The 14,121-nt window shown below is 27.3% G+C and overlaps 1 protein-coding gene across 1 annotated transcript in view; it reads left to right on the forward strand.

Moving 5' to 3' along the window:
* The window catches only part of LOC135926139 (uncharacterized), a 56,333-nt gene extending 42,951 nt beyond the window's left edge, over positions 1–13,382 (forward strand). The window contains exons 5-18 of the mRNA XM_065461857.1: positions 1,316–1,697; positions 1,893–2,053; positions 2,941–3,200; positions 3,443–3,524; positions 3,773–4,067; positions 5,828–5,898; positions 7,360–7,542; positions 7,927–8,241; positions 8,894–9,214; positions 9,477–9,853; positions 10,739–11,017; positions 11,370–11,597; positions 11,831–11,982; positions 12,175–13,382. Coding sequence (XP_065317929.1) covers positions 1,316–1,697; positions 1,893–2,053; positions 2,941–3,200; positions 3,443–3,524; positions 3,773–4,067; positions 5,828–5,898; positions 7,360–7,542; positions 7,927–8,241; positions 8,894–9,214; positions 9,477–9,853; positions 10,739–11,017; positions 11,370–11,597; positions 11,831–11,982; positions 12,175–13,093 — 4,025 coding nt within the window. The 3' untranslated portion in view covers positions 13,094–13,382. The remainder of the gene's footprint in view (positions 1–1,315; positions 1,698–1,892; positions 2,054–2,940; positions 3,201–3,442; positions 3,525–3,772; positions 4,068–5,827; positions 5,899–7,359; positions 7,543–7,926; positions 8,242–8,893; positions 9,215–9,476; positions 9,854–10,738; positions 11,018–11,369; positions 11,598–11,830; positions 11,983–12,174) is intronic.
* The last annotated feature ends 739 nt before the right edge of the window (positions 13,383–14,121 follow it).

Here is a 14,121-nt window from a genome sequence, read left to right on the forward strand (position 1 = left end):
ATACCATACTAAGATAGAAGAAGATTTACATAATATTTATTAATTTTTTTATATTAATTATAACATTTGAATAAATAAATCCCACAGAGTTTCCCATCTTGTTGGTGCCTTAATTTTGTTTTGCCTATATCATTTCATAAAAACCTCATATTTTGATAACTTAATATAATAAACTTAAAAAGAAAATAAAGCCCTTTAAAAACCATCTTATCTTCTTATTCTTATTTTCATATAATATTAAAATTAGATTAACTAACACATCCACGCGATAAATTATTTTAAAATAATTCTTTCTTCTTTATCTGCGTGTGTTTTGTGTTATTAAATTATGCTTAGAAAAAATACGTATATTGTATAAGAAATTCTCCTAAATGAAATAAAAAGAAAAAATGAAAAACGTTTTTAAAAAATAAAATGAAAGCGATTCTTATAAATAAAGAGTATGAAATCTTTATATGCATGATAAATATAAGTGCTTTTTAATTAGCGATATTTAGATTATATAAATAGAAAAATAAGAAAGAAAAGAATATGTGAATTTAAATTTACACAGAGGTATTAAAAAAGAAGTGATATATTAATTACTTTAAAAATCAAATTTTAATGTATTATTTTTTTTCTCTCTAATAGTCGTTATAATGCGTTATCAAAAGCTTCATTTTTTTTAAATTAATTTTTTTCTCTTTGAAAAAAAAATTAAACCGCACATCATAAGTCCTTTTCCGTTTTTTTTATTTTGCCAAAAGATTAAATTATTTTTAAAAACAATGACAGAATTTAATTAAATTTATAAAGATTCCGTTTATAAATAATATCAATGATATTTATAAATTTTGTATCTTCCTCCTACTCTGTTTTTAATGTTTTTTTCAAGTTTTTAGTTTAATCATTTTTTTAAAGTAAAAATAATTTATTAATTCCAATCCAAATAATATTTTTTTTCTTAGAATAATAAAATAGGGGAATAGTGACACCTAATAATTAAGATTTGACTTTTCTACCAAAATTCCTATTCTCATAATGTTAAAAATATCAGAGTGAAAGTTTTTTTCTCATTATAACGAATTTTAGTTGTTTTTTTAGAAAATTTATGAAATTAGAAAACACCTCTATATGAATAGAATAAAATATCCAATCTATGGGATAGATTTTGCATTGAACTAACTATGGCTAAGGAAGCTTGTTCCCGCCGAGTTCAGTATAACGAGATACTGTATATATTTATTATATATATAATGCATATTCTCTTAACTATTCCATTTTTATGCACATATTTTAATCCAAATTTTCTAACTTTTCATGAAAAATTAAATAGATTGCCCTACCAATACCTACAAACACTCTCACGGAAATTACCCGTGTACACCTTGTCCCGGTAATAGTAATAGTCCTAGACCGGGTTCCGTTAATTGCCTATGCGAAAAGGGGTTTTTCAGACCCGAATCCATATTTTACGCTGACACGAACTGCCAAAAGCCACCCCCAAAGGCAAAAGACTTTATAGCCGACTCAGTGGAGCCTTTTAAAGTAACTTTGACCTGGAAAACTGATTTGGAATTTGATGATTTGGATATTGGAGAAACATATATTGAGGGTAAGAAGAATAATATAGCTAAAACACAGAAGGGAATGGATAACGTCGGACGTATACCGGTTACTTATAGGGTTGCCTGTGATATATGCGATTACAATGTGGGGTGAGTCAAAAAGTTTTTAATATAATGTCATGGTTGATTCTTGCTATTTATGTTATATATTTTTCTCTTACTAGTAAAATCAGATCAAAGTAATTCAACCATTCTTTTTTATGATCTTACAAAATATAATATAAATGTAGGGAAACCATAACTTAATGAAATTGATATTCATTTTTTTAATCGCCTAACAACTAGATATCTACCAAGACAGAATGATTTAAACGAAAGCAGGGTGGAAGTGATCAATTTAATACCTGGAATCATTTATAATTTCGTGGTTTATAGCGAAAATATTATATCCAAACTGGCCGGTTACTCTAACTATGCCTCATTAGCTATAACCACAAAAAATTACAGTAATCAATATGTATAAATTTTAAATAAATCATATAGTGCATAGGCATACTGCTTACATATTGAAGCGTTTGCGTTTTGTCACAAATTTCGAAATGCATTTCAAATAATGGTATCATACACTTAAAAAACATTAAATAGTTTTATTTATTTATTAAATATTTTTTTAAAAATACCACTTTAATCAACTATTCTTTTGGGAAAAACATAGACTCTTCTGCTCAATTTGTAAGCACCTATCTTCCTTATCAAATCGAATAATATAGTGCCCAGAAAATTTTGAGTTTATTGGATGAAAAATAATATAAGAGGAGGATGAATGGAACATTATCTCTTTGCTTGGTTTGCTAGGGTTGGCAAAAATTAATTTTTTTGATTAAATCATGATTTTTAAATTTAAATCAAGTTTTATTATCAAACAAAAATATTTTCTATTATTAAACTTTAAAGCCTTTTTTGTAACCCATTTGGGTTTTAATATTAGGCACAATTCTTGATTGGATATTTGTTGAAAATTTAATGAAATGACATAATGATATATTTTATTATTTTTAATATTTCAAAAAGGTATTGTATTTCTTTTATCGCCTTAATAATTAGATTTTTCTAGATGCAGTTATAATAATATTCTTCACTTTTATATCTGCTATTATTCGATATTGATACTATATTATAATTGTATTTAACCAACGACTTCTCTAGCTCTTGTCTTTTATGGTGGCCGGCTAAAATGTCAATTTTCTCAGAATTTTTTTGCTCAAATAGAAAATATTTTAGGTTTGTCCTCTTTAAATTAAAATCTCAGCACGGTGAGCACTCTTTTGTGCACCCACCTATCGAGGCCATTTTGTATGCAATATTAATCGTACTATCTAAACAAAATTAAAAGTTTCAGACGAAGTAAAAGACATCCAATTGATTCATGCCACTAGCCGTTCAATACTTGTAAAATGGAATCATTTTGCGTATGACAATGAGAATCAGAAATTAAACGATGGTAACTTGACCCGTTCATACTATTACGAACTGATATGTTCGCCTGTAACCGATACAAGTGCTCTAAATAAATCCCGGACAGTGAGAACGGAAACCGGATATAGGAATATAACGATCAGTGATTTAAAACCTAGCACGGAATACAACCTTAAAGTATGTTCTGAAATGATCGTATTGGCTGAAAATAGGACTAACATGTGGAAATTAAAAGAATAAGGATTGAGGAAACGATTAAAAGCAAGAAAAAATATTTGCTTTTAACATTATTGCAAAGCTCTTCAAATTTAAAAAAATATTCAAATAAAATAGTTTGAATATGAATTTGAAAAACAATCTTGATAACCATCATTTATTTTTTATCCATAAATTAATTAAATATATTATTCAAAAATCAGGTCAGAGTTAAAGCAATCGATAGTATGGGAAAATTCTGTGAACCATTTTATTTCAAAACGGAACCAGGCAACCTAAATGAAGGTTTTTTTTTATTTATAATTGTTATAGTATAATATAATTTAATCTATGCTGAATATATTTATATTAGTAGGAGTAATATAGCTAGGATGGGTCTTTCCGTTCAAATATTATATGGGGAAGGACATATTAGTATGTTGAGTCCACCCTTCAGTCTCGGAGATACTCACCAGACGTATGGGAATATATTCCTTTAGTATATCTAATTATTTGTTTCAATATCATAAAAATCTTACAAAATATTAAAAAAGACTCAACTGATCAAGTAGGCAACTTGGTTCTTCAAAATTCCCTTCTATCTTCCTTCAAAACGTCTCCCCTTCTTAATGATAATAACCAAAATCTGAAATTGAACACCTTTAACGACAAAAACTCGAATGACCAGATGAGCGGAATGGACTACGAGAATAACCTTAACAATAATTTGAATAGCCAAGAGTTTATGAATCTTCACAAGCAACAAATGGGCCTTATCATAGGGGGCATAATGATATTGTTATTGACTTTTGTGTGCATTGTAGCCTTCACCACCTTTTTCCTCAAAAGGTTTATTTTATAAAATGAAAAATTTATGGTTTATTTTTGAGTATAAAAACTTTAGAAGTTCCGGTTCCTAAATTTTTTGCGGTTTCAGATTCTGGTTTTAAATATGTTAAAGCAAATCCAAAATTTAAACAATGAATAAACCCTCTAGGATTGAACTTAAATAATTTTATAATTGTAAATTACTTGCCAATTTTGTTCAAACTGCTGAAAATTTAAAAATGGTATCTGACTTCTATAAATATAAAAAGAGGACTCTATTTTCTAGATATATCTTGGTTCTGATTCCAACCTTTTCTTAGAATACATATATTAATTCAATAGTTAACATGAGTAAAATATCTAAATATAATATTGGTTGGTTAAATATGGTTGAGGATGACCATAAAACTAAACGCAGAAAATACATGTATAGACTACTTATAGACAAAATAAAGCGAGACCACCCAGTGCCCTTTATTCTCCTAGCGGCCAATGATTTTTACACCCCCTTCTCCCCTCATAAAAAATGAATAAAAATTATTTTAAACAGTAGGGTTTCTTAGTCTAGTTTCGACCAATCTTATCTTACTCATCACCCTTTAGTTTGTACATCGATAAAATGGTTAAAAGTATTTATATGAAATGATTAAACAGAAAGCCAGATAAATTCTACAGTTTTCAATATAGTTTTAAAATAATATTTAAATTTCTAAGTTAGCTAATCTTCATTTAAAACAACGTTCACCATTAAATATTTTAAATAAATTGAGTAAAATTTTATACTTTGAGGGACTATCTGAGGCTTTTTTCAAAAAATGCCATGGGTTTAATCACATCGCTGGGTTTCAAGGGTTAAGTCTCTTCTATATCTTCCTACTTGTATACTGATATCTTCAAGTTTTAAGCATGAATACCTTTGTTTAATGTGTTTAGTGATAAATTAATATAATTATTCATGTTTTTGGGAACTTGTAGTCCCAACCTCCATTTTTATATGATTTTTATAATATTTATTATATTATAGTTTGATTGGAATATGTTCATGTATATTATTATTATAAAAAAATTTTAGCATAAAAAGAAATTTTTTTAAAAAAAATATATAATTGTGTAATTGTATATATAATTGTGTAATTGTATATAAAAATTCAAAATAATTTTTAAAAATTAGGGATGGGGGGGGGGAGGTATATAAATTTTTATTCTAAAGGGGGGGGGGTATATCTTAAATTATCACAATGCTATTAATACATTCCGATCCCAATACGATTCAGATGAAAATACTGTATCACACCCCCGCCGTGATAGAGGGCACTGAGAACGGCCTCACATCTTTTTACAAAATAATAAAACTAAAGGTTTAGATAAGAATACCATTTTATTATATTTATTAGTAATAAACACATAATTTTAAATATAATTTATTCATTACTAGTTGGCGCGATTTTCACTTTTTATTATTAAATTGCATAAATATAAATTATCAATAAAAACATTCACAGAACTGCAGTAATAGATAAATATGCGTTCAGTTTAAATTTTTAAATGATAATCATTAAAAATCCATACTCAAAAATATCAAAATAACATAAATAATATATAAAATTACTAAAAAATATCAATCAAAGATGGGAGTCCTTTTTGTCGTAATATTTCTAACTAAATCAAGCACGAATGAACAGTCTATGCTGATAATAAGTTTATGATAATAATGTAACCGAAAAGTAAATAATGTTCAAATATAAATTTATCTCCTAAATTTAAAAAAAACATTCATTAAGGAAAGAACAAAGTTGCAAAGGTAAAACATCAAGCGATTGTGATTCTTTGGAAGTTAGAACTGGACCTGAAGGTATAAAAATAAAATATTATATAATCACATTTTGGAGTGAATGTGATTAAGTGTTTGCTAATAATGTTTGTCAAATGATCCAAAATTTAATAAAATGTTAAAATCGGGGGAAATATTATTAAATTATAAAATTTAGAGGGCCCGAAAATTAAAAATGGGAAAAAGTCAAATAAGCGGGCTATATAGGTTTGCAATTAAAATATTTTTTATATTCATCAGAAATGGAAATTATGTAAGCATTTTTTCCCTTTAAAAATACCTGGAATATTTAATAAATTTTTTAAAGTAATATATAAACATAAAATTTATATAATTGTATCGATCAAAAAAATCCCCTTTTATATAATGAGGGGGACATAATATAAGTTATTTAAAAAGAGTTTTCTATTATGTGATGTTGACAATTATTTTATACGGGCACAAATATATTTGTTATTATCATAAATACCTCATCAGACTTGGCCATAAATCAAAGTGATCATAAAACATTTTTTATCTTAAAAAGATAGAAGAAAATATATATGTAGAGTCTATTTATCTATCAATCGTCACTCACCTCTAAAATAAAATATTATGTATATAATATACACAAAAGAATTTAGCCTGAATAAAACGTTAAACTATGAAATTAATAATACCCCCCAAAATCCGAAAAATATTGAAGAAGGCAACATTGGGAAGATTAAAATTTCGGTCAACGATAACGAAAAAATAGATAAAAATGACATTAAAAGTGAGGAAAACGCCCGCAAAAGATTAAAGTATAAAAAGACCTGGAAAAAAAGTTATTTTAGTTACAAAAAAGAACAACAAAAATGTGCAATATAAAAGGCTTTAGCTTTTTTAAATTTATTTATTTGCTAAAATTAATATTTAAAAATGAAGGCCCCTACAGCTAATTTACCCAAAATGATAAATTTGTTAATATAACCCAAATATTTTGATATCCATAAATAAGGATATATGATTTGATTTATAATGTGTGTAAAACATTAATATTATAATATAATGCTTTCAATTTAGATATGTTAAAAAAATGCTAATATAGTTGCAGCTTATGCCTTCTAACATTTTTACGCTATTTTATGTTATATTATTATACTAACCTTTTTTTTAAATAAAAAATTATTAGCTACTCACCTTTTTTAAAAAAATTAAAAGTACTTTATTATAATGTTTGTAAAAAGAGAATTATATCTGAAAGGTTTACATAATTAGGCATAACTCTTTAACAGTAAGCAGATTTTTTCAATTGAAATTATTATTTATAAAATGGAATATTGTTTTAAATATTTTGAGGCTTCTACATTGTACAAAACGGTAATAAAACGTTATAAAATAGTGTTTTTAGCCATTTAAAAATATTTTTAGGCCCAGATTTTTTTAAATAAAATAACCCTGATTCTTATGATATATTCGATGCATATAAACATGAAATTATAAACAACAAAAAAAACTCAGTGATGACCCCGCTCTTTCCTCCTTCTTTCTTTAAACCAGGCTTCGGCACCACCAAAATGTTAGACACTCGATCGTACGCTTCGAATATGATAAATCAAGCTTTAAATAACTCTTCGCAATTACAATCCAGGAACAACGCTTATATACCCGGGGTCATTTATAACACGAACGCTACTTTAATAAGTATGAATTACTAAAATAAATATAGTAAAAGCACTTTAAATCACAATTTTTTTTAGTTATGCAAAGGAAAATTTAATAAAAAAAAAATTTTTAATAACAAAAGTCAGTAAGAAATTAATATTCCAGCTTTCACGTGTGTTACCATATTTTTAAGATTTATTATTTTTTTCACCATTTGGTTCTTCTCAATTTTGAATGCTTCAAGAGTTATTTATCCTAATAGCCAAAATCGTAAAATCCAATTTTTTTTTGTTATTTTATAAATCTTTTAAATAGAATAACTTGTATAATATGAGTTAAAATGCCAACAAGGCTTAGTAGACTAGTTCTATGTATACATATATATATGTGTAATATTGAATATTTGTAAAAATTATTTATTAGATGAAAAGGGATTGGAAAAATACGGCCTATTCTACGGACAACTGAATTGTTCTAATGTTCTAAACCCCATTATACCAACATTAACCACAGATTCTAATTTCGATAATAACCAAAAAAATTTCACCATTTTATCCAACAATAATATCAATTCTCTCAATAGATCTAACCATAACAAAAAACGGTTATTCAATAATTTAGTAGCGTCCACAAATACCCTAACCTTTTTGAGACAGAATAACGAAAATTTACAGAAACATAATATGTTGATGCAACAACAGCAACAAAGATTTAGACCGGTGTCCGGATTTTTGATAGGTTATTAATTATGTGATTATTATGAATTGATCAAGTTAAAGAAAATATAAAAATTTTGTAAAGACATCACTATCAGAACATTAGGTGTTATAAATTTTTAATAAAAGATTGTTAGTTATTGTGCATATTTCACTAATTTTTATATACAATTATCAGTGGTATCGGCAAAAAAGTGGTATTAATATATATCTGATAATATTAAAATAATAATATTGAAAAGAGTTGCTTCGCGAGCACCTAATATTTAATAAATTTCTCAAATGTGCACGCTTTTGCTTCTACTTAGCGACGCTATGCCACTGTTTGAGATGCCATTTTAAATAAAAATTGGTGGTGTAGAAAACGGTATCCTAATAAACATATGCACATGAGAATAATGTTGATTTTAAAATCGGACTGTTTAAATCAGGTGGGAATAAAAAAAATATTCAGTTAAAAGTAACGTTAAAGAATATAGGCTAGCCCGTAGCCAGAATTATTTTGACTAAGGAAGGAGAAATCTAATTAATCGTTTCACAATTCCCATTCATTAGGCTAAATGGAAAAAAACTATTTTACATCAGAATTAACTAACGCAAAAGGACATTGTTGGAAAAGATTAAAGTGCTTATTTTTCTTTCATGTAAACCATATTATATTTTTTATAATAAAGGCGAGGGCGACTTAGCCAATCTTCACACCTATGAAGAACCTCATACGTTGAATCACAAAATCGATTCTTACGATGAAGCTGCCAAAAACGCTTTAGACTATAGTAAACAAAAAATTACGAATGAAGGAGGCAATCATTATTTTGCGAACCCACAACCGACAGAAAATGATGATCCTTTTTTGATTGAGGAAATGAAAAATATGCCCATCATCGATCAGAACTCTATACTTGTCGACAGTCAAGTATTAATCGGGCGCGGAGGATTTACAAATGTTTACAGAGCTATCATGTGCTTCAAAAACGATGCTTCTACTAATTCAAGTTTTTATAAAAAAATACTATATTCCATTTATATTCAAAATCGATTATGATTTTATTTTTCTTTAAATTCCCTTTTGCCACAATTTCCAGAAATATTAAAATAATTAAAAATTTGATTTGCACATCTTTTTTAAATTGGAAATATTTTTTTCGTTTCTCCAGCCAAAATAAAAAAAATAAAGGTTGATAAATAAAATAAAAAATTAGCTTGTCATATTTAAATCTAAAAAAATTTCTCTTCATCTTATAAAATTTATAACAGCTAAATCTCGAACCAAAAAGAGCCCATCGTCTAAAAAGAGGAAAAAAATCGAAGGGTCATCCCTAGTCCTAGAAGATTCGAAAATTTGCGAACCTCCCAATGAAAAATACCCACAAAATTCTTCCATTCCATGCAAACGAACCCATCAGGAAGCTCCTAATGAATCGTTAGTTACCGTAGCAATTAAAAAACTCGAAAACCCAGCAGATAGAATAAAATTTCTTAGAACCGCTACCATGTTGGCTAGATTGAGGAGGCAAAATGGGAAGGATAATATTAATATTGTTAAATTTTTTGGAATCATGAATCCCGATGCACTTGACCCCTGCATTTTAATGGAATTTGTCGAGAACGGAACTCTAGAGACTTTTTTAAAGGTTGGATCGATTAAAGAATTTTTTTATAATATCGAAAGTAGTAAAAAATTGACATTTAGAATTCTTAAACTCATGAAGTTTAAATATTAAAAGAATGCTTATCTTAATTTTTGTTATTTTAATTTAAAAAATAATAGTATTACACATCATATAATGATAACTAATTCTAAGAATTCATTTCTTATTCATTTTCTTCATCCCTACACAGTTATGAGGGATTTTCGGTTTAAGGTTGAGTGATTTCATTCCCAGTGATCCCATCATTTATGATTTTTGGTTCTCATTTTTTTGAAATTTCTGGTTTTATAAAGGTGACAATCTCTGGATCTCCCAGAACGGTTTTTCAAGCCTTTTTTGGCCACTTTCTAGGTTAAGTTCCGTCTGCTTCTCTCAGAAACCTGTAGGCCCTGAACATACCAAAAATGATATGTAAATCCAGGTCAGGCATAAAAATTTTAAAAATTAAAACGAGGGATTTTTTAAAAAAATTAATATAAATTAAACCAATTAATCGGTTGGAAAATCATAAAATGAAGTGTTTAATATTTATTTGTGGCTTATATTATTCCCCATCGAAAGAATTTGCCAAATAGAGTCAAAATAACGAAATTTTAAAAATTCTACACGGGTTTGAAAATGTTTTTATTTCCAAATCCTGGTTGGGTCTAAAATTTTGACCTCTGTAGACTTCTCTTCTATCGTGCAAATATTAATCATCAATTTTAATTTAACATGATCAGACATCAGTTATTTCTCCTTAAAATCGAAATTTTCCTTCATATTAATTTTCTTTCTTATACAATCTTTAAGATAATCATTACTAGCTATTTTTTAATAATAATTAACAAGACCAATATTGAATACAAAAAAATACACTGATTTTAGGCTAAAGAATATCAATTAACCCGCCCACAACTCTTATCTATGTGTAAGGACGTTTGTAACGGGATGAAATATCTGTACAAGACTCTTACATATGCAAACTACGATAGCAACAACCAGAAAGAATGTTTCGTTCACAGGAGACTCAGAGCTGCTGCTATTTTAGTTGACAAGGCTTTGAATTGCAAAATATCGGGCCTTTGCGCCAATATTACACATAAGAGCGAACAGAAAATGGATTATGAAATGAAAGGAGATTTCGAAGGGATATATAATACAAATGTTTGACTTTTGATTATTTAATTAAATACATATATATAGATATATACATCTAAAATTTGTTCACAAAAATAGGTTGTCTAAAGTTGCTTATTTATTTTAACAATTAATACCATTAAAAAAAAATGCTATTGAATTAATTCACCCAGTTAACTATCAAAATGACCCATGATTTTTTAAATATTAATTTACATCATTTTTAATTGTTAAAGATTAAAAAATAGCATTAATTAATTGACTTGTGTTGTGATAGCTACTTACATTGCATAAATCGATATTTTGTTTTAAATATGAAAGGGTATTTAACCAGTGAAATTTTTATATATCATATTTATAACTCATTTATTTTACGCAGTTTGGTAAAATCCCTATAAGATGGACGGCACCCGAAACTTTGAACTCCTCCAACATCGAAATTCTAAATAACAATGAGCTATTTAATGAAACGACCGATATTTGGAGCTTCGGTGTTTTGTGTTGGGAAATTTTTTCTTTAGGTGATAAACCCTATTGGAGCAATTGGTCTAATAGGGATGTGATAAAGGCTCTAACAGAAAAACTATATAGGCTGCCACCCCCTATGGTATTATTTTATTTTAATTTTTTTCAAATAAAAGTGTTCAAAAATTTTGGAAATGCATAAATTTTGATAAAGGGGCTTCTAAAAGATCAATTATATTTTAAAATAAAAAAGAGAGTCAATATTATTTTTAGGTACTATACAATGGAGTTTATACGGGAATAAGAATATTATAATTTCTTTAATATATGATAATTTTTTAAAAATTGTTTGTTTAAAAAAAATATTATTTGAAGTATTGCCCAGAAATAGTTCACGAAATAATGTTATACTGTTGGCACAACGACCCCTCGAAGAGACCTACTTTCAAACAATTATTATCTATTTTCCGAAATCTTGAATTAGATGAGGGTCAGAGCCATATATTGGATGTACCAGCTTTTATAAAGTTTATATTTTAATAATGATTACATTAAAAAAATGCAATACTTTAAGTTTTTACATATTAATATGTTTAGATTAGATTCGACCGAGCTATAAATAACTATTATTTCAATGCATTAAAAAGATTTATTAATTTAAGCCAGATATTCAGTTTTAACCTTATAATTTTGTTTTATAATAAATATTCTTTTATAAGACTTAATAATCTTGATCCTTTCGGTAAACAAGCCTTTTCATCCATCGAGGACTGGTTAAACAGTATCAAGTTAGGTAGGTATTCGCAACATTTTGAATCCCTCAACCTTCATTCAATTGAGCAACTCCTCAATTTCACCTCAAAATCGCACTCGGCTAATCTGGGAAATCAACAAATATATCTAGAAAATTTTCAAAACATTTACGACACTAATAACATACCCAACTCGCTGGGTTCATTGTTGGACGCATTGAATATAACCAATCAAACGCATAGAAACAAAATATATATCAGTTTAGAGACGTTGAGATACCCTTACCCACCCCCAAATAGCATAAATTCCTTATTATCTTACGATTCCAATCTCACGCTATTACTAGACAATGTCTTATTAATTAATAATCAAAATTCAATCAATTTATCTTCTAGCGGTAACAGTGATCATCCGAATTCCCTAAAGACCGATAAAATCAAATCTAATATACTTATATCCGAGTTATACCCTAACGAAAATACAAAATATCGAGGAGGCGGTGCCCATATAAATTTAACCATGACACTTAATTCTTCCGGAAGCAACGATGATTGTAATAAAGAAGAATTTCGTCAAAATGAAATCAAACATGGTACAACACATTTATTAAGGGATCGCAATATGAAAACAAATTTTTTAACTGAAAAATGTGACAAAACTGTCAAAAGTCCTCAGATAATATCTCAAATTAATCATAATAATAACATAATAAATGCATATCCCAATTATTACGCTAAATCTTCCTTACTTTTGATGCCCGAAAATACCGATTCCGCCACGAATAGTCTACAACAAGCTAAATTAACAGTTTTAAGAAATGATAATGCTTTACAAAACCACAATCACATTAATAAAAATTTAGTAGCTAATGGATTTTTGGTATAATTCCCCCACCAAAACCACAATTTAAAGCGAAGCAGGATATTTTTTTGTTACAAAGTCAAATTATCTATTAAATTCCCAGAAAGTAGGAAACTTTAGAGACTATCCGCGGTTCGAAAAAATTTTCCGCGGTTCGAAAAAATTTTCCGGTGCTTAACAAAAAATTATTCATATACGTAATTTATCAATTCCTTTCAGATCCCTACTTGTCATTAAGGTTTCCTAATTTTAACAATTGGCCTATAAATTATTTTGATACTAAATTCCACCTTTTATGTTCTTTAGATCTCACCCTCTGTCGTCATTTAGGGATTCATTTAAAAGTATAAGAAAACCGTTTATACATTTATTTTTCATGCATTTAACATTGATAATAGAGCTTTATATTATAAAAAAATATATTAAAAAATTTGTAATATATGATTTGTATTATGATCATTTTTTAACCAAAATTTAAATTAAAAATTCTTAGAGTAATTATTTTGCAAAATATTAATATTAACACTTGAGTACATAAATAAATTGTGGGAATACAAAGAAAATAAATTGTATTTAAAACTTTATTTTTAGTCAACTTGAAATTTATTGATAAAGAAAAATGTTAGATTGCAATATTTTCTATCATAAAATTTAATATTTAAAGATTATTTTGGATATAAATAAAATAGGATTATGAGAAAACAAGTGATAAATGTAGATAGATATATTCAGGCCCGTGCCGTCTGCATAGACACTTGGGGCACCTGCCCAGCTGTCTAAATTTGAGGATTTTAAGGGCCGTCAAATATTGTTTCTTGATTGATTTTATTTAAAAAAAAATAATATTTTCAAATAAATTAACCTTAACTAAAATAGTCTAAGGGGTTATATTTGGCAGATACCCAAATAAGTAAAACAAATTAGATATTTTATTAGTTTTAAGTCAGTTTTTTGAAATCGTTTAGGAGGCATTCTTTGGATTAGGGTTAGTTTTCCTTTAAGATAAAAATATGTTTACACCATAGTCTTCATTTAATATATAAACTTATGGG

This window comes from Gordionus sp. m RMFG-2023, chromosome 3 (genome assembly GCF_954871325.1).
Source record: "Gordionus sp. m RMFG-2023 chromosome 3, tfGorSpeb1-WG-v2, whole genome shotgun sequence".
NCBI classification, from domain to species: domain Eukaryota; kingdom Metazoa; phylum Nematomorpha; class Gordioida; order Chordodea; family Parachordodidae; genus Gordionus; species Gordionus sp. m RMFG-2023.